Source organism: Natrix helvetica (genome assembly GCF_964273705.1).
Source record: "Natrix helvetica genome assembly, chromosome: 5".
Classification (NCBI taxonomy): domain Eukaryota; kingdom Metazoa; phylum Chordata; class Lepidosauria; order Squamata; family Natricidae; genus Natrix; species Natrix helvetica.
The window spans coordinates 120,986,875-121,007,379 of record NC_138551.1 but is presented as its reverse complement, the minus strand read 5'-3'; the positions used below and the strand labels follow the sequence as shown (position 1 = coordinate 121,007,379).

Sequence of the window (20,505 nt, the reverse complement as noted above, 5' to 3'; positions counted from 1 at the left end):
CAAAAAAACCTCCCAAATCCCTGCAACTGTTTGAAGGCTGGCGGCTGGCGTGTTCGGGGTGTGCTTGAAGCGGCGGCGACTGGAGCGGCGGCGGCGGCTGGAGGCACCGAGACGCCGAACGTCGAACTCCCAGCCGCTGCGGACTGCGTAGGAGGCCGACCGAAGCGCCGGAGGCCGGCGGGAAGGTTGGAGGCTGGTCGAGGCGTTGGAGGCCGGCGGTAACGGCGCTGGGGCTCGGAGTGGCACCTGGAAGATGCCGAACACGCAGGGAATGAAACGCTGGAGGTCTGGTAGGAAGAGGGAGGCTTGTGACACTGGAGGCCGGGCAGGAATCAGGGGGCATGTTGGTGACTGGCAGGAGGCTTCAGTGCCAGGTTTGGTAGGAGAACCATCTGCCCCCTGCTAGTTCCCTACTTTGTTGTGACCATCTGCCCCCTGCTGACCACCTACTAACTATCTGCCCCTTGCCTACCATCTGTGTGCTCCCGGTTGACCACCTACCCCCTGCTTACCATCTATTACCCTACTGCCTCACTGACCATTTGCCCCCTGCTTACCATCTATAGATCATCTGCCCTCTGCTGCCCACCACTGACCACCCACCAACTACCACTTGCAGACTATTTGACCAGCCCACCATCACCCCACCTAGGATTGTGGTCTTCTGACATCTGGCAATTTACCACCTGCATCCAAGCCTTGACCTTCTACATCTCACTGGACTTAAAGGTTTATATGCCTTAACACCTATAATTGATCTGAGGCCCTGCTGAAACCACAGTTTACCATATATCTGAGGACAGACCTGATTTTACTGCGAGAGTCCCCCCTCTCGCAGGTATGGCCCTCTGCCCTTTCGAGGGCCCACCTTGATGACGGATTTATTAATCTAGAGAGGTGGAGGAAGCGGAAACTTAGGGGTTTTTTAACTAAATGTTATTTAAATGTTTTAGTGGGTTCCAGGGTGGGAGGGGGGGTTAGCCAGGCCAAGAGAGGGGTTAGTGCCAGGTGGACAGGTGAGGTTGGGAGGGGAGTGAGCGGAGCTGGGGAGGGGAGGGAGAAAAACGATATTCCATTAGAGGGTCTTTTCATCTCAACGGTCGTAGGGAGGGGTGGGTGCGAGGATAGACGAAGACTCTATAACCAGTTGGGAGACTGTGGTCGTTGGACACGACCGGTCATTTGTCCCAACCCCCGCATTCTAGGTGGCCAGGATCTACAGAGCCAGGGCCTGAGGCTGATGTTGTGCAACGCGAGGTCCGTTGTCAATAAGGCCCCCCTCATTAATGAGTTGATTTCGGAGGGGGAGCCGGACCTTGCAGGGATAACGGAGACCTGGCTGGGCCACGAGGGGGGTCTACCCCTCGTGGAAATGTGCCCACCGGGATACCGTGCATTCCATCAGCCGCGGGCCCTGGGTAGGGGTGGCGGGGTAGCGGTGATTATAAGGGAGGGTCTGGAGCCGAGAGAGTTCACTGTGCCACAGATATCCGGGTGTGAGTCTCTATGTGTGAAGTGGGGCCCAGGGAAACAGTTGGGCCTGCTGATTGTATACTTGGCTCCTCGCTATGCATCAGCGGCCCTGCCGGAGCTCCTCGAGATGATCGCAGAGATGGCGGTTGAGACCCCCAAGCTACTGGTTATGAGGGATTTCAACCTGCCGTCGATAGGGGAATCATCCGAGGCGGCTCGGGAGTTCATGGCTTCCATGACAGCCATGGACCTGACCCAAATAATTCAGGGCCCCACACACGCGGGAGGCCACACGCTGGACCTTATTTTTGTCTCTGACCAGTGGAAGAGTGATCTGGGAATAGGGGAATTAGTTATTACACCCCTGTCATGGTCAGATCACTCACTTCTCCGGCTCGACTTCCCAGGTGCTACCCCCCATCGCGGGGAGGCGGAACCAGAATGTCCTAGATGGTTCCGCCCCAGGCGCCTGCTGGATCCTGATAGGTTCCGGGCGGAGCTTGGGCCACTTCCTGTAGCCCTCACCCGCTCCCGGATGGAGGACCTGGTGGCCGCATGGAACAGTGCGGCAGCCGGGGCCTTGGACCGGGTTGCGCCTTTGCGGCCTCTCCTGTGGCAGCGAGCCACCCTGGCCCCTTGGTTTACCGAGGAGCTAAGGGTGATGAAGCGCCACAAGAGACGCCTAGAGAGCAGATGGAGATCCTCACGCTCCGAATCTGACCGAACACAGGTAAGAGCCTATTTACGGACCTACCTTGTGGCATTAAGAATGGCCAAGCGTCAATATTGTGCCGTTCTTATTGCGTCCGCAGATAACCGCCCTGCCGCCCTGTTTCGGGTGACCCGCTTCCTCCTTTTACAGAGGCCGCGGGAAGCCCCCCTGCAGGGTAGAGCAGAGGAATTTGGGGAATATCTGCAGGACAAAATCGCTCAAATCCGTAGCGAGTGGGTCCCCTTCAGTAGTCTAGAAGGGACGTCGGAGGCGAGTCTTGAAGGACCATCCTGGGAGGAGTTTGACTCTGTTACTGCCGATGATATGGGCAGGTTGCGTGGGCGACTGCGAGCCACTACATGTTTATTGGACCCGTGTCCCTCCTGGCTTATACTGGCATTCTGGGAGGTCACACGAGGCTGGCTCCAGGAGTTAGTCAATGCTTCTTTGAGAGAGGGGTCCTTGCCGGCCGCCTTGAAAGAGGCGGTGGTGAGGCCCCTACTCAAGAAGCCTTCCCTGGATCCAGCTATGTTAAGTAACTATCATCCTGTCTCCAACCTTTGTTTTCTGGCGAAGGTTGTAGAGAGTGTGGTGGCACAACAGTTCCCACGCCACTTGGAGGAAATTGATTATCTAGACCCACGCCAGTCCGGTTTCTGGCCTGGTCACAGCACGGAGACGGCCTTGGTCGCATTGGTGGATGATCTCTGGAGAGCCAGAGATGGGGGTTGCTCCTCCATCCTGGTCTTATTAGACCTCTCAGCTGCTTTTGATACCATCGACCATGGTATCCTATTGCGTCGTCTGGAGGGGTTGGGGGTGAGGGGCACCGTTTTGCAGTGGTTCTCCTCCTACCTCTCCGGCCGGACGCAATGTGTGCTGACGGGAGCAGAGGTCGACCCTGAGGCCACTCACTTGTGGGGTGCCGCAGGGGTCGGTCCTCTCACCTCTCCTGTTCAACACGTATATGAAGCCGCTGGGTGAGATCATTCGTGGTTTTGGGGTCGAGTACCATCTGTATGCTGATGATACTCAGCTGTACATCTCTACCCCGAACCACCCCAACGATGCCGTCTAAGTGATGTCCCGGTGCCTGGAGGCCGTACGGGTCTGGATGGGAAGTAACAGACTCAGGCTCAACCCCTCCAAGACAGAGTGGCTGTGGTTACCGGTGCCCCGGTTCAACCAGTGGGTTCCATCACTGGCCATCAGGGGCGAACAACTGGCCCCCGTGGAGCGGGCACGCAATTTGGGCGTCCTCCTGGATGCCCGGCTGTCGATGGATGACCATGTGACAGCCGTGGCAAGGGGGGCGTTCCACCAGGTTCGCCTGGTGCGCCAATTGCATCCCCTATTGGACCGGGACGCCCTTCACACAGTCACCCATGCGCTAGTGACGTCCCGACTGGACTATTGCAATGCTCTCTACATGGGGCTTCCCTTGAGATGCACCCGAAGACTGCAGCTGGTCCAGAATGCGGCCGCGCGGGCAATCATGGGAAGTACTAGGTACTCCCATATAACACCTCTCCTGCGCGGGCTGCACTGGCTTCCTGTGGTTTTTCGGGTGTGTTTCAAGGTGCTGACTATCATCTGCTGACCTCAATACCAGGAAAGATTCTGGAAAAAATAATCAAGCAACGAATTTGCGAACACCTAGAAGCAAACAAAGTAATAGCCAAAAGTCAACATGGATTTGTCAAAAACAGATCATGCCAGACTAATCTTATTGTATTCCCTGATAATGTGACAAAATTAGTGGACCAGCGGAATGCCGTTGATATAGTTTACTTGGACTTCAGTAAGGCTTTTGATAAGGTAGACCATAACCTACTACTAGATAAAGTAGAAGAATGTGGGTTAGACAGCATCACCACCAGATGGATTCGTAACTGGCTGACCAACCGCACTCAATGGGTAGTCCTCAATGGAACTGCATCTACATGGAGGGAAGTATGCAGTGGAGTACCCCAAGGCTCTGTTTTAGGCCCAGTACTCTTCAACATCTTCATCAATGATTTGGATGAGGGAATAAATGGGGAACTCATCAAATTTGCAGATGACACCAAGCTGGCAGGAATAGCCAACACTCCAGAAGATAGGCTAAAGATACAGAAGGATCTTGACAAACTTGAACATTGGGCACTATCTAATACAATGAAATTCAATGGTGAAAAGAGTAAGGTTCTACATTTAGGCAACAAAAACGGAATGCACAGGTACAGTATAGGTGGTACCGTGCTCAATAGTAGTAACTGTGAGAGGGATCTTGGAGTTCTAGTGGACAACCATTTAAATATGAGCCAGCAGTGTGCAGCAGCTGCCAAAAAAGCCAACACAGTTCTAGGCTGCATCAACAGAGGGATAGAATCAAGATCACGTGAAGTGTTAATACCACTTTATAATGCCTTGGTAAGACCATACTTGGAATACTGCATTCAGTTCTGGTCGCCATGATGTAAAAAAGATGTGGAGACTCTAGAAAGAGTGCAGAGAAGAGCAACAAAGATGATTAGGGGACTGGAGACTAAAACATATGAAGAACAGTTGCAGGAACTAGGTATGTCTAGCTTAAGAGAAAGAAGGACTAGGGGAGACATGATAGCAGTGTTCCAATATCTCAGGGGTTGCCACAAAGAAGAGGGAGTCAAGCTATTCTCCAAGGCACCTGAGGACAGAACAAGAAGCAATGGGTGGAAACTAATCAAGGAGAGAAGCAACTTAGAACTGAGGAGAAACTTCCTGACAGTTAGAACAATTAATCAGTGGAACAGCTTGCCTCCAGAAGTTGTGAATGCCCCAACACTGGAAGTTTTTAAGAAGATGTTGGATAGCCATTTGTCTGGAACGGTATAGGGTTTCCTGCCTAGGCAGGGGGTTGGAAGACCTCCAAGGTCCCTTCCAACTCTACTATTGTATTGTATTGTATTGTATTGTATTGTATTGTATCTCCATGGCACAGGACCGAGCTATCTGCGGGATCGCATCCTACCCCACACATTCCTGCGGCCGATTCGCTCTCACAGAGAGGGACTCCTCCGGGTGCCGTCCACTAGGCAATGCCAGTGGGCGGTGCCCAGGAGTAGGCCTTCTCTGTGATGGGCCCGACCCTCTGGAATGACCTCCTCCCCGACATCAGAACAACCACCGATCTCCGCTCCTTCCGCAAGAAACTTAAGACCCACCTGTTCCACTTAGCTGGCCTGGCCTAACCGTAGCTTTAATCTTCAATCTTTCTGGCCTGCATTTTAAATTCTTAGGCTGTTTTTTAATTTTTATTATTATTGTACAGCTTTATATTTAATCTGTTTTTAGGGGTATTTAAGATTTTCTATTTTGTATATGGTTTTTTAACTGCTGTCTGTACACCGCCACGAGTCCCTTCGGGGAGAAGGGGCGGTCTATAAATTCAATAAAATAAATAAATAAATAAGGCTGAAGGAAGCCTCCAACTGAGCCAGGAAGCACTGCATGGGGGGAGGCCATCCACACTCACTTCCGGCCCCAAAACCAGCTGGCCGGCAGGAGGTGCGCCTGCATGTGGATGCTAGTGGAGCTGGGTTGGGGCGGCTGGCGTGCCGGGAGAGGACGCTCTGCATGCCACAGGTTCCCCATCACGGCTCTAATCCTTTCAATTGCCTTTCCAGATCAATCATGGACCAGCTTCAGAGGCTCTGAGTGATAAAAGTCGATTCCCCTTTTTCCACCACATTTTCCACAAAGAAGGATTCCAGGACCCAGCAATTGTCCAGCTGCTCCTCCACTTCAGATGGACCCTGATTGGCCTCTTTGCTTCAGACACAGAAAAGGGAGAGAATTTCATGAGGACTTTTACTCCTGTGCTTGTCAGGAATGGAATTTGTGTGGTTCTATCACAACTGTTCTCAACAACTGGGCATACAGCAGCCCTCAGTGATTCCCTCTCTAAGTGGAGACAAGTCAACGTCTTTGTTCACTTTATAGAATTTGATTTAATTTGGGAGAGAATTCTTCCTTTCCATTTAACATTTATGCGTCTCCCAGGACCCATTGAGGGGAAAGTCTGGATCCTCACAACTTTTACAGCATATCATATAAACAAGCGCAGACTTCTCAAATACATCCATAGTATTTGGAAGTTTAGTTATCTGGGAAAAGAAAGGCCAAATGATTCTGCCTTTGAACCCCATTTCTTTGTGGAAGAAAAGTTTCAAGATCATTATTTTCATTGTTCTCTTTCAAAGAATGTCTTTTCTGTCAAAGGCCGCAGAAGATGCACCCAAAAGGCCCCACTGGAGACTCAGTGGAAATGGGACAGAATAAGGGGCCAAAATGACTACTACCATTACAGTCTCGCAAAGACTCTGGCCCAGGCCCTGAATGCCGCCTATTCCTCCAGATCGAGGAGGGGAAGGAAGGAGGATGAAAAGATCTTGGGGTCTCCAAGGCTGCAGCCATGGCAGGTATGGGGGTCCCTATATGGATCCATTAATCTTAGATCCTTTGGAGAAGGAATCCAGAGGAGAAGGAGGGGAACCATCTCAACAGATCTGGCCAATTTAATTACTCAGGGAATTAATGGTTCCAAAGAGTAGATACCATGGCATTTTTACATTTAGCACTGCTAATTGGAAAATGCTGTATTCTTTTCAAAATAAATTCCTGTATTGCACGTGGGTCTGTGTGCAGCTGGAGAGGCAGCTAAGCCCCCTTATTCTCCTCCAATGAAAGGGAGCCTGGCGTGGATCTGGAAGCTTTATTGGGAGAAGAGGGCAGGTGAAACTGAGGAGATGCAAAGAGTGGAAATCAAATAGAAAGACGAGATAGGCAGCATTAACTAACAGCCAGCAAAGGAGCAGCTGGAACCTCCCCAGCGATGCTCCGTGTGAGGGACGGAAGCGTCTCTGGATGACCAGGGGTCTCGGTCACAACGACTGCTTCCGTCTCCTCCAAAGGCTGACAGAAAACGGAGTCTGGCTTCAGACCTTATAGTGAGGCTTATCTGCCCCCGGCCACTAGGTGGGGCTAGAGCAACAACAGCACAACAGTTACCATATTTTTCAGAATATAAAACGCACCTTTTCCCCTCAAACAAGAGGCTGAAAATCTCGGTGCGTCTTATACCTCGAATACAGCATTTTTTGCCTCCCGAAGCCCCGCCCCCTGCACCAAAATGGCCATGCATACCCAAAATGGGCCATTTTGCCCCCCAACCCCCAGCATCACTCTATAAGCCTCCATAAGGCTATGCATGCAATTTTTTTAAACAAAAAACGGGCTTGTCTTTCGAAAAACAGGCCATTTTTGCTCATTCCCCCCCCCCCGAGCACTCTGCAAGCCCCCCCCCCAAGGCTATTCATGAGTTTTTAAAGGGGGGGGCGTTTTCAGAAAAACGGGCTGTTTTGGGGAGGTTTGCAGAGTGTAAAAACTTTTTCCCCCCTCTTGGAAAGCTCTTTAACTGGTTGATGAGAATTACATTGATCAAGTGCTTTGCCAGCAGAAACAAAGTCTTAGGTGCTGCAGATTGTCAGCGATTTCCTTCTCTAGTACATGGATAAATACACCTGGAAACATCTACCTACATACCTACTCTCTCTCTCTCTCTCTCTCTCTCTCCCTACTGTATTTTTCTCTCTATCTCTTTTTATTTCTCTCTCTCTATCCCTCTACCTAGCTACTGTATTTCTCTCTATATCTATCTATCTCTATTTCCCTCTCTCTCTATCCCTTTATCTACCTTCCTACCTCCCTAACTACTCTCTCTCTCCCTACCTACCTACTGTATTTCTCTCTTTCTCTCCCTCTACCTACCTACCTACCTACCTACCTACCTACCTACCTACCTACCTACCTAATGTATTTCTCTATCTCTATATCTCTCTCCATTCCTCTCTCTCTTTATCCCTTTATCTACCTCCCTACCTAACTACTCTCTCTCTCCCCCTACCTACCTACTGTATTTCTCCCTCTTTCTCTCCCTCTATCTACCTACCTAGTTTAAAAAAAAAATTGCCTCTTCAAAACCTTGGTGCGTCTTATACTCCGGTGCATCTTATACTCCGAAAAATACAGTACATGTTGTGGCATGACAACTTTTATAAATTAGGAGGAGGCCCTGAGACCATCTAGCCCAACCCCTCCTCTCTGCAGGAATCCCAGTTCAAGCTTCTCTGACTAAAGGCTGCCCAGTCTTTGCTCTCAGACGATCCATGAAGAGGAGACTGAACTTCTCTGCTTTACTGGCTCAGCTCTAAAACAGCTCATCCTTTTATCATATTTTTTCTCTCATTCAGTTAAAATCTCCTCTCTTGTAAATGAATTCACTTTTTCCATGCCTGATACTCTGGAATAAGAGTGAGCAGATCTTACACTCGTGTGTAACAGGAATCAGTTATTGGAAGAGGGTTGTATCCAGTGGTGGGATTCAAATCTTTTTAATCCTGGTTCTGTGGGTGTGGCTTGGTGGTCATGTGACTGGGTGGGTGTGGCTTGGCAGTCTTGTGACTGGGTGAGTGTGACTTGGTGGTCATGTGATTGGGTGGGTGTAGCCAACTTGACATCATTCCCGTCAAGGGGTACCTTGCCTGGACTCTCCTTGCGTCAACAAGATACAATTTCCCTGTCTATTTATTTACTACTAATGAACATCCAATTGAATCCTATGTATATATGCCATATGTGTACATACATATTACATAATTTAGTGTGTGTATAGGCACATAAAGATACATTATCTACTATATATACTGTATGTACACACACACACACACACACACACACACACATAGCTCCTCTAAAACTATACACATTCAACCTCACTTACTGCGTTTGGAAAAACACACCCAGAGTCCACTTTCTGCCACACATTTAATTTTAACTTCTGCACATTACAACATTACACAGGCCTTCAGATGTTATTCCCTAGCCTGCACATGACTGTTAGAGCCAGGAGATGTCATGGATTGAGTAAAATGTGGCAAAACTCACTTAACAACGCTCTTGCTTAGCAACCAAAATGTTGGGCTCAATTGTCATAACTCAAGGACTGTCTCTGCCTTCCTCTGCATGGCAGCCTTGTCCTAGTAAACTCCTTCCCTTTTCTGGCAATTTTCCTCTCTATTAGGGGCACCAAAATAATCCAGAGGATATAAGGTCTCCTGCTGGAGCAGCGGGTTGGACTAGATGACCTCAGAGATCCCTTCCAATCCTAGATTGCTGTGGTGTTTCAAAGAGTCTTCTGGAGCCTTCCTTCCTATCTTATTTTTTCTATTCCTCCCTCCCTCCATGTATGTATATATACATCCATCCACCCACCCATCTATATCTTATTCACTTTCTTTTCCGTCCCTCCCTCCCTCCCTTCCCTCTCTTTCTTTCTTTCTTTCTTTCTTTCTTTCTTTCTTTCTTTCTTTCTTTCTTTCTTTCTTTCTTTACCTTTTCTTTCTTTTTTCTTTTCTTTCTTGTTTCTCCCTTCTCTTTCTTTCTCTCCCTTTCACCCTCTTTCTTTCTTTCTCTTTGTATCCCTTCCTTTCCTCCTTTCAAAGCTAGGAGATCCACCTGAAACAAAAATTCATTTGGATGAAACCGGCCATTACATACTCACTCACTCTCTCTCTCTCTCTCTCTCTCTCTCTCTCTCTCTCTCTCTCTCTCTCTCCCTCCCTCCCTCCCTCCCTCCCTCCCTCTCCCTCCCTCCCTCCCTCCCTCCCTCCCTCCCTCCCTCCCTCTTCCAACCAGCTCTGCGCCTCCCCTCATTGTTTGCTTTTAGCGGCAGGCCAATCCCCAAAGTCCTTTCCAAGGGTGCTCTGGGGAATCCCCTCCAAAAAACACCAGGTTGCTTCTGGAGGGGCAGGCAGATGGGCAGCATTCCCCCCTCCCTGGGCGCCTGCAGCCTCGGAGCCTGCAGCAACTCCCGGCCCTTGCACAGCGAAGGCAATGAACAACTTCTCACTCGCCAGAAGATTTTCTTTACTGTGGAAGGGCCCAGAGTTGCTCCACGGCTGCAGGCACCCAGGGAGGGGGGAGGGGGAATGCTGTCCGTCTTCCCTCTCCCAAAGCAACCTCGGAGGTTTTTTGCTCCTTTGCAGAGGCATTTTTTTAAAGAAAACCCCCCAAAAGCCACAAGATCCAAAGCTGCCAGTCTCCAGTAAGATGTGCATCTCGTGGCCTGGCCCAGCCCATCCCCTGCCACACCCGCCACCCCCAAATTGCACCTCATTGAGAGCATCTCTCAGCCGTTGTGTGCAGGGAAAAACCTTGCACAGTAAAGAAAAACTTCCCAAGAGTTCGAGAAATTGTTAATTACCTCACACTCACGAGAAGGTTTTCTTTACTGTGCAAGGTTTTTCCCTGCACACAACGGCTGAGACACCCCTGCAGTGGGGTGCAATTTGGGCCCACCCCTCACCCCAAGGCAAGGCCCATCAACTCAATAAGACTCAATAATCCAGGGGTTGCTCCCTCGACCGGCTCCACCGAAGGTCCCCTTCATCCTTTTTGAGTCGGTCCGCTTTGCCGCCCGGTGAACAACTGAGCCAAACCGCTCCTGCCAAGCAGCGTCCCCCAACTCCTGGTGTCTGACCGTTAAGCCAACTGATGGTTATGCAACCGGAGCCAACTGGGCGCAAAGCTGGATTGACAATGAGCCTTCGAGGTCTCCCTCCTGCCTGCTTGCCCAGCGCTTCCTCAGCTGCCCCCTCTGATCCCCCGGCTGGATGCAGCCACTCACCGGCGACTGGAAAGTGAGGTCATCCACCACCTTCTTGTCCAGCACTTGCTCAGAGACCTCCTACCCTCCGGCTCACCACCTCCAGCCTCCCCCCCCCAACATCCCCCCTGGGCACAGACACTCACAGGTTGTTTCTTCTTCTGATTCCAAACTAAGCCCAGGTTGGTTGGTTGGTTGGTTGGTTAAAGTGTGCTTGGATCCGAAAGCTCCATCACTGGATGCTTTTAAGAGGGAGAACTTTTCGGCTGCCAGCTGGCAAAGAAAGCTCTCAGCCATGACCGGCACTGCTGTGGCTCCCCCCGGCTGGGTGGACAAAGGAGCAAGTGGCGGCTGTGGCCTCGGTCTGGCACGAACTGAGGGCCTGGTCTGGGGAGGTGGGGAGTGGCTCACCCAGGCAGCTACTCCAACAGCAGTGCTGGCCAGGTCCCACCCCGTGTGTTGCACCCCCCTCCCAGCTTTCGCCCATGCCTCCATGCCGTTTTCGGGTGTGCAACACGCGGGAGATCCTAGCTGCAGTTTACTCATGAGCCCCATTGGCCTGGAGAGGCAGGGAGAAAGGCCAATGGGACTCACAAGTAAACTGAGGTTCCTAAGTGGGATCGAGCCAGGGGTGGGTTCTGGCTACCGCTACTGCCGGTTGCTCTGCGCATGCATAGAAGCCAAAAACAATATGGCCGAGAGAACCGGTTCAGGGGCGTGGCCAGCCTGGGTTGCTGCTGGTTCCAGCCACCCAGGCCACCAGATTACTACCGTCTCAGCGAAACTGGTCCAAACACGTAGGAACCCACCTCTGATCTGGAGGTGTTTTCCATCAGGATTACAAGGGAGAAGATTAGCTTGACAGATTTCTTCTTGATCAACCCATGATTTCTGGGAATCAATCTGTTGTTTTCAAAGAGTTTATGAATAATCTTTCTTTTCTCTGTTCATTTTATTTGTTATCTGCTCTAAAATGTTCCCTATAATTGATCAACTGTGTCTATTATATTTTCTCTATAGTTTGATAAATTTTTCTCAAACTTTTTCATTCAATTATGAAGATTATGGCAGTTTTTGTATCCTATTTAACCATATTTGGAGATGAGTCAATTATAGAAGAAAGATTCAATGTGGGATAACAAACAAAGTTTTCTGTTTTTAAAATTCCTGGATGTTCCCATTCTAGTTTCATCCCTTTCTGAAGAAGAATGAATTTTGGAATATTTCTAACATACAACTGTACTTGGACCAAAATGGAGAGATAACAGCGGATCTGGGCATTACGGGCTTCTTGGTTCTCCCCAAAGAGGATGTCAAGGCAGAGACTCTGGCGTATTTTCAAAGACAGAGACTTTCTATCAGACAAGATGCTCTTTCAGGGCTAAAGTTGCTCAACAAGGTAGGGGAAATTTTGGTGTCTTTTCTCTGTTTTCCAAAGCCTGAGGTCCCATTTCTTTTTTTTTTTTTAAATAAAGTTTTATTGGTTTTTTCAGCATTTGTGAGGATAAGGGTAAGTGGAAAAATTTACAAATTTTGGCAGTTGCAAGGTGTGGCAGGTGCCCCTCCCTCCATTCTCATAGTATACATTTCTAATATTGCATTAATATATAATTGGTTACATTCAGCATATTAATTCTATTAATATTTTCACTTAGTTTAAAAGTTATAATATATAGTTCAAATTCAAATACAATTCCATTGTCACTTTCGGTCACATTATAATAATATGATTTTCTTATTTATTTCTGTGATCTGAGTTTTCTTGCAATTGCCCCTTCTCCCTCCACTGGCAAAGCTCTGGCCCCTCCCGTGTCTTGCGTGTCCGGTGTAGTGTCCTCTGTTTTTTCTAGGTGGATTTTATTTTTTTCCATAAAGGCCTGGGCCTCTATGGGTGTATTAATTCTAATTCTTGTCTCCTCCCAGAATATTAGCATACCCTCAGGCAGCAACCATCTGAACCACACTCCTTTCTGGTATAATTTATTCGCCAGTTGCGAATAATTTTTCCTTTTTTCTCTAATCTTCTTAGGAATCTGTTTCAGAATGGCTATCTCTCTATCGTGGTATGTCAGTGCTTGTCCCCTTTGCACACCCAGAATTTCATCTCTTGTGCTTTTTCTAAGAAATTTAATGTGAACCTCCCTGGGTACATTGTGTGTTCTTGCATATGCTGAATTAACTCTATAGGCCAAACCTATGTCCCACCCCATCTGTTGTTTTTCTTTGTGTATGTAGTCAGCTAAGATGTTTGTCATGATGTCCCTTATGTTTTCTCCATCTTCTTCTATAACATTTTGAAATCTAAGGTAGTATGACATCCTCTCAAATTCCATTTTCATCTGTTGGGTGTCGAGATCTTTGTTCCCTTTTTGCATGGCCTCCACCCCCCCCCTCACCTCTTCCACCCCACCCTCTACAAGATTTAGTCTTTGTGAGTTCTTATATATTTGGGCTTGGTTTTCTTTAATTTTGTCTTTCATTTCCCTTAATTGCTTCTTAATTTCCTCCTGGCCTTGGAGAATTTGTTGAAGAATTTGTTGAAAGTCCATCTCTGTAGTCTTAGGTTGCATCAGCTCTGTTATCTTTGACTGTGTAGCAGGACTGGATGTTGCAGATGTAGGAGCCGAGGTGGCAAAGCCAGGCTTTCCAGGAGGTGGTCTTTTAGGTGGCATCATTTATGGCATTTAAGATTCAGTCCATATATAAGATAGTTAGTTAAGGTGGTAGGGTGGCCAGGTGGGTCCTGGGAGCAGAAGATCCAGGCAGCAGAGAATTTTTCTAAAAAGTCTGGCAATAGACAAAGGTTTTCCCCCAGGGAGTTGCAAAAGATAACAGTCCACAAGAGATTCCTCTGGGAGGCAAGGAGACAAAGACCGGAAGCCTGAGTTTTAAAGGTGGAATCAGGTTTCAGAGTTCATAAAGACAGCGGAAGAGTGCCATCTTGCCCTGCCAGTTTTGGGCACAGAGGCATAATAAAGTTTAAGAAGTTCCAAATATTCTCAGGTCATCAACAAGTTATAAAGTTAAGTTATAAAGAAGACCATTTAGTCAGGGTGAGGCTTCATTTGTTGGCTCTCCCCCCTCCTCCTTCCCTGGGGGCCGAGAGCAAAATTGTTCCTCGCCGCTTGTCCAAGGGGGGGGAAACCCCCTCCCTCTAGCCGCGCCTCCAAACTTCGCCGAAAGTCGAGCTTTTCAAAGGCTGAATCAGTTCTTTAAGTCAAAGCAGGGAATGAAAGGGAAAGTAGCCTCACCACACCGCAGCCGCTTCCTTCAATTGAAACATTCTCCGGACAGCATGTAGCGAGGCGCGAAGCGCAAGATCGCAGCGCGCCCTCCGAAACTGCTCTCCGGTGCCTTGGGCGTGCAGAGGACCTCCCGCCGGCCGCCGCCGATACCGGGGACCTCTGCGAGTCCCATTTCAAGTGGGCAAAGCTTAGAGTCTCCAGGGTGGTTGGCCTTCCATGCCAGTTGGTGTCATCTAATGGAAGTTCTTCAACAGATGGGACCTAAGTGAAGGGGCTTTGCCATGTTTTATGGAAACCTTTCAAGATCTTACTGGTCAGAGGTTTCTTTCTTCATCACAGCTTAATTTCATAATAAAAACAATCTAATGGAATAAAAGTTTCCTAAAATTTTTATAGTAAACTTTATTCTCAGATTTAATATGAATATATCATCATACTTAAATCTTTTTTTCAATTCCATCCCTCTAGACTATTAAGTAGAAAAGTACCTTATTGCAATGTTAAATTCCAAAAGGAAAAGGGAGGAACTAAATGAAGAATCTTCCAGTTGTTATCCCTCCTGCATCTGTTTAGAAGTAATCAGAGGTTTCATATTTACCTCAGTGAAGACCAGAGGCTACTTGACTCCATCTATTTCTCCTTCCATTTTCCATGGACGGAGAGTCCTAACATCTTTTCTTTGGCATTCCTTGTTTTTTCTGCTCAGTCTCTGCCTCAGTCCAAATGTGTGGAAAGTTGTCATCCTGGATTTGTCAAGAGGACTCGAGAAGGAGAGCCAGTTTGCTGTTACGACTGCGTTCCTTGTCCGGAGGGGACCTTCTCCACTCAGGAAGGTGGGTGAGACTGGAGGAAAGGAAGTGGAACTGATTCATTACATACATGAAATAATAAAGTTTGGTTCTGAACATCACACAGCAAATTATTCGGGTCCCAATTCTTCTCTCACTTTCATAGACGATTAAACAAAAATTGATTTTTTAAAAAAAGTCTTATACTTCTTACCGCCTCTCACTAGAGGTACTAATAAATGTGTCCTAAACAATATCTCCTGGTATCACTTGTTGTCCAAATAAGGTATTTCCTGAAAGGTAAAAGGAGAGAATAGTAAGGGAATATGGTTTTTTTTTCTCAGATGCAGGAAAATGCACCAAGTGTCCGGATGACAAATATCCAAATGGGGATAGAATCCAATGTATCCCCAAAGTTATAACCTTCCTGTCTTATGAAGAACATCTGGGCATCATCCTGGTCTCTTTTGCCCTGCTCTTGTTCCTACCTACAGGCCTTGTTTTAATCATCTTCATTAAATACCGAGAAACTCCCATTGTCAAAGCCAACAACCGGGATCTCTCCTACATCCTCCTGGTCTCCCTCCTGCTTTGCTTCTTGTCTTCTACTCTCTTCATTGGTCAACCCAGGAATGCCACCTGCCTTCTCCGACAAACGGTTTTCAGCATCATCTTCTCAGTTGCCATTTCTTCCCTCTTGGCCAAAACCATCACGGTGGTGCTGGCTTTCCTGGCCACAAAACCAGGAAATCGGGTGAAGAGATGGTTGGGGAAGAGCTTGGCCAACTCCATCATCCTCTCTTCTTCTGCTGTCCAAATTATCATCTGCTCCATCTGGCTGGGAGTTTCTCCCCCCTTCCCTGACTCTGACCTCCACTCCCAGCCTGGAGAGATCATCCTGCAATGCAACGAAGGGGCTGTTGTCATGTTCTACGTCACCCTCAGCTACATGGGCTTCCTGGCTGCCGTCTGCTTCACGGTGGCTTTCCTGGCCAGGAATCTGCCTGGGGCCTTCAACGAAGCCAAGCTGATCACCTTCAGCATGCTGGTCTTCTGCAGCGTCTGGGTGACTTTTGTGCCCACCTACCTGAGCACCAAAGGGAAATACATGGTGGCTGTTCAGGTCTTCTCCATCCTGGCCTCCAGTGCTGGTCTGCTGGGCTGCATCTTCATCCCCAAGTCCTACATTATCCTTCTGAGGCCAGACCTGAACACAAAGGAGCATCTCACAGCCAGAACAAATGTAAAAACATGAGAAAAAACACCATGATATTTAAGAATGGTGTAATGTCCATTTATTTGAATGAATACCTGAATTATTTCCACTTAGATAGTAGGCAGGAATCAAAGAAAATCATATCTACATGTTTCCAAATGGGAAATTGTTGAAGGGTTTTAATTCTTATAACTGCCTTCCTTTTCACCTCAATAAATCTTGCTAAAGAGAACTCTTTGAAAGTCATTCAGAGAAATTTGTTGTTCACCAACTGCCAATGAATTTGACACCTTTTAAAAAACGTTTTTTTTAAAAAAAGATTCCTATGGACAGCACTAAAAGTGTATGTGTGGAGAATGAATAGGAAAAGTGGTAAGATAGATTCTATGGGAGCCAAGCTCCAACTATGTTGTTTGACAATCTCCATGAGAACCATTGGCCATCCCACCAAGCTAGATGCTTAGATGTTCTCATCCAATGAGATCTATGTCACTGTGTTTTTTTGTTTGCCAGCTGTGCTTAAACTCTAGGACATACAGTAGACTGATCTGACTCTTATCACTCAGCTCACTACGCATGTCCACATTCTTTTCCACATCATTATTTTTTTGTTCGCCCGCCAAGAAGGTAGGCAGGAGCACTAGCTAGTAATCATTAGCTAGTAAGTTTTGTTTTCATTTTCTTTACAATAAAATGTGTTTCTTAGAATATATCTCGGGTTTACTTTTCTTATTTATGAAGTATACTTCAAGGAAAAACCACGGTTCATCCCTCATTAAATACAATTACCCCAGGAGGAGAACAGGGCTGAATTTCCACCCTGACAATCTAGTTAGCTCACCTTTCCCATAGTTGCTCCTGCCCTATTATAGAAGCTTTTCTATGAGATCCACCATCCTGTCTCTATCTCCTTATTGGGTGATAAGGACAGCAGAAACATCCGGTTCTTTTCCCCAATGTATGGGCCAGGTTGAGACTGGAGTCCAGAAGATGTGGGTGGAGAAACCCCACAGGAGAGTCAGACTGTATCCTGAGGAAATTGGGCTCCTTGTGGCTGCACCAGGTGAATAGTTGCAAGCAGGTGATCGGCTGTGTCTTAAACTCCACCAGAGGGAAGAAAGAAGGTCTCTCTCTCTCTCTCTCCAATGTGGGAAGCCCAGCAGTGCAACCCTTGAAGGCCTGATCTGGGGGGTTCCCCTCAGTCATCTCAGGCTGCTTCCAGCCCCAGAAGCCCCAGAAATAAGCCCTTCAGAAGTGTTAGGGTATAACCAACAAGTTGGGTAGACAATATATTGCACAAGGCATGTTATGTATCTTTAAGAGAGGAGATCTGCTAATTAGTAGATTACAGCATTTAAATTGCAGCTGATGTTGTCTCTCTCTCTCTCTCTTGATTGATGTATGATAACTGCTGTCTAACTGTTACTACTGTTGCTACTACTTACTGTGTGTAAGTTATTTGCTACTTGTATCCAAGTTATCTTGGTAGTATTAGACTGTTTTTTCTGTGTATGACTTTTTGGCTGTGTTTATGGATTTTGCTATATTCTTCAAAATAGTAAAGTTTATTTTGTTACTTTACTATCCATTATTCAGTGTGGTTGCTTTATCTATCGCACTCTGCGTATACTTTACAGGGTTGCTCTGTTATAACCTCGTCCTGGGGTTCATTGCTAGTGCTTAATCGCACTAGAACCACTAACATTGGTTATGGGCCCAGACGCCCTGCCTTAATCATATTTGTTTTTTATTTTTATGCACCACTTTTTGGATAGTTTATTTTTGTGAATATGGCACAAGAACAGTCTGCTGCACTCTCCATGATTACCCGGTTTGATGGAACCAACTATGTTTCCTGGTCCTTGAAGTGTTCCCTACTTCTGCGTAGAGAAGGACTGTGGTCTGTGGTTCAGAACCCACCAGATGTTACAGGTTGGGATCCTGCTGATAATGAGGATGCGAAGAAGATTGCGCAGTTTAACAGGGACAATAAGAGAGCTCTCTGCATTATTGGACTAACACTGAATGACCAGCAACTGGTCCATATTCGTGGCGAAGAGTCTGCTGCTAGGTGTTGGAACACATTGCGGAGAATTTATGTTCGGGAAAGTGTGGGTGTGTTAGTGGTTCTAGTGCGATTAAGCACTAGCAATGAACCCCAGGACGAGGTTATAACAGAGCCACCCTCTAAAGTATACGCAGCGTGCGATAGATAAAGCAACCACACTGAATAATGGATAGTAAAGTAACAAAATAAACTTTACTATTTTGAAGAATATAGCAAAATCCATAAACACAGCCAAAAAGTCATACACAGAAAAAACAGTCCAATACTACCAAGATAACTTGGATACAAGTAGCAAATAACTTACACACAGTAAGTAGTAGCAACAGTAGTAACAGTTAGACAGCAGTTATCATACATCAATCAAGAGAGAGAGAGAGAGACAACATCAGCTGCAATTTAAATGCTGTAATCTACTAATTAGCAGATCTCCTCTCTTAAAGATATATAACATGCCTTGTGCAATATATTGTCTACCCAACTTGTTGGTTATACCCTAACATTCTCCCCTTTGGGTAGATCAATATATCCACTCACAATGTAAGATGATAACCTTCACATGATGAGGTATGTTTCACTGAACTTTGTGCCTTAGTGAAGTTGTCTGCTAAATTGTCTTCAGTTGAACAATATTCCAACTTTATCAGGGCATCCTTAATGCTTTGTCGAACATTAAGATACCTCAAATCAGTATACTTCGATCTCGTCTTAATAGCTAAACTAGTCGCCATTTTTATTGCTGCCTGATTATCTTCATAAACAGTAAAAGGTTCATTGATACTTAATCCCATATCTATAAGCAACTGCTTATAATATATCAGCTCAGTACATGTCAACGACAAACATGAAAACTCAGCTTCCATTGTGGATAAGCTTATGTGTTTCTGTCGTATCGACCTCCATCCAATCAGTACACCACCTAGCAAAAAGGCTATACCGGAAGTTGACTTCCTATTATCTATAGCAGCTGCAAAATTCGCATCAGCATAAACAGTCAAAACTAAATCCCTATTCGGTTCTAAATACAATGCATAGTGGATAGTTTTCTTCAAATAACGCAGCACACGCTTTGCTGCTTGCCAATGCCTCTCTGAAGGACTATCATTGAATCTAGCCAGTTGGTTCACACTAAATGATATATCTGGTCTAGACCAATTACTTAGGTACATTAGGCTACCTATCAAAGATTGATAGATTCCCTTATCAAAACCAGTACCCTCAGTTACCTCAGGTTTAAACTCCAATGCCATTGGTGTCTTTGCAGTCTTACATAGCTCCATGCTATATTTCTTAAGCAAATGATTAATTTTACCAGCCTGTGACAGCTTAAAACCTTTACTGGTTCTAACCACGTCTAAGCCCAGATAATGCTTAATTTCACCCAAATTCCGGATTTTAAATTTACTCTCTAATTGTGAAACAATGTCAATAGCTTCCTGTTCAGACCTAGTAATAATAGCTATATCGTCCGTGAACAAAAGCAACAACGAGATCAAACCATTTTTCACCCGTCTAAACAAACAAGGATCAGCCAAACCTGGAATAAATCCTATAGCTTTTAATTCATTTACTATGCATCTGTTCCACTCAAAACCGGACTGTTTTAAACCATAAAGGCTTTTTTTTAAGTCTCCAACAACCAGTCTGGCCATTAGAATCCACACCTGGTGGCATCTTCATATAAATGGTATGCTGCAATGGAGCATGCAGATACGCTGTTTCAACATCAATATGGGTAACATTACACTGATACTTAGCAGCCCACACCAATGATGCCCTCAACGTAGAGGCTTTCAAGCTCGGAGCAAAAACCTCATCGTAATCCCTCTCAGTTTGGGAAAACCCTTGAGCAACTAAACGAGCCTTATAAATAGCATTGCCAGCAGCATCGTTTTTAATTTTAAACACCCATCTACAGCCAATTGCACTCTCCCCTGAAGGGAGCCTAGCTTCTTCATAAACTTTCAATTCCTGTAAGGATTTCAACTCCTTCTCCATAGCTGTCTTCCACAATTTCTTTTCCTTTTCAGGATACAGCCTTAACTCTGCAAAACTAGAAGGTTCTATGCTAACTTGCAATACTACACTGGCTTGGTATCTGTCGGGTGGATGCCTGTCCCTAGTAGACCTCCTAGGCAATACAGGACTTGCAGGATCATCCTGTTCCACCTCACGAGTAGATTCTACATCTACATCTTCCTCCCCTTTCAGAGTAATAGATGGACCATCCTGATTCTCTAACTGCTCATTTGGTGTATCATGATTAACCAAACGATCAACATCTATATCATCACAAACTTTGTGAAACTCTTGTTCTAGC

General features: G+C 46.6%; 1 protein-coding gene across 1 annotated transcript; it reads left to right on the top strand.

The window, feature by feature from the left end:
• Nucleotides 1–341: 341 nt before the first annotated feature.
• On the top strand, nucleotides 342–16,159 carry LOC309393742 (vomeronasal type-2 receptor 26-like; the record flags this gene model as incomplete). Its single annotated transcript, XM_081956237.1, has 3 exons — nucleotides 342–374; nucleotides 14,823–14,949; nucleotides 15,249–16,159. 3 exons carry the CDS (start codon nucleotides 342–344, stop codon nucleotides 16,157–16,159), a joined length of 1,071 nt encoding a protein of 356 aa, XP_081812363.1.
• Between the last annotated feature and the right edge of the window lie 4,346 nt (nucleotides 16,160–20,505).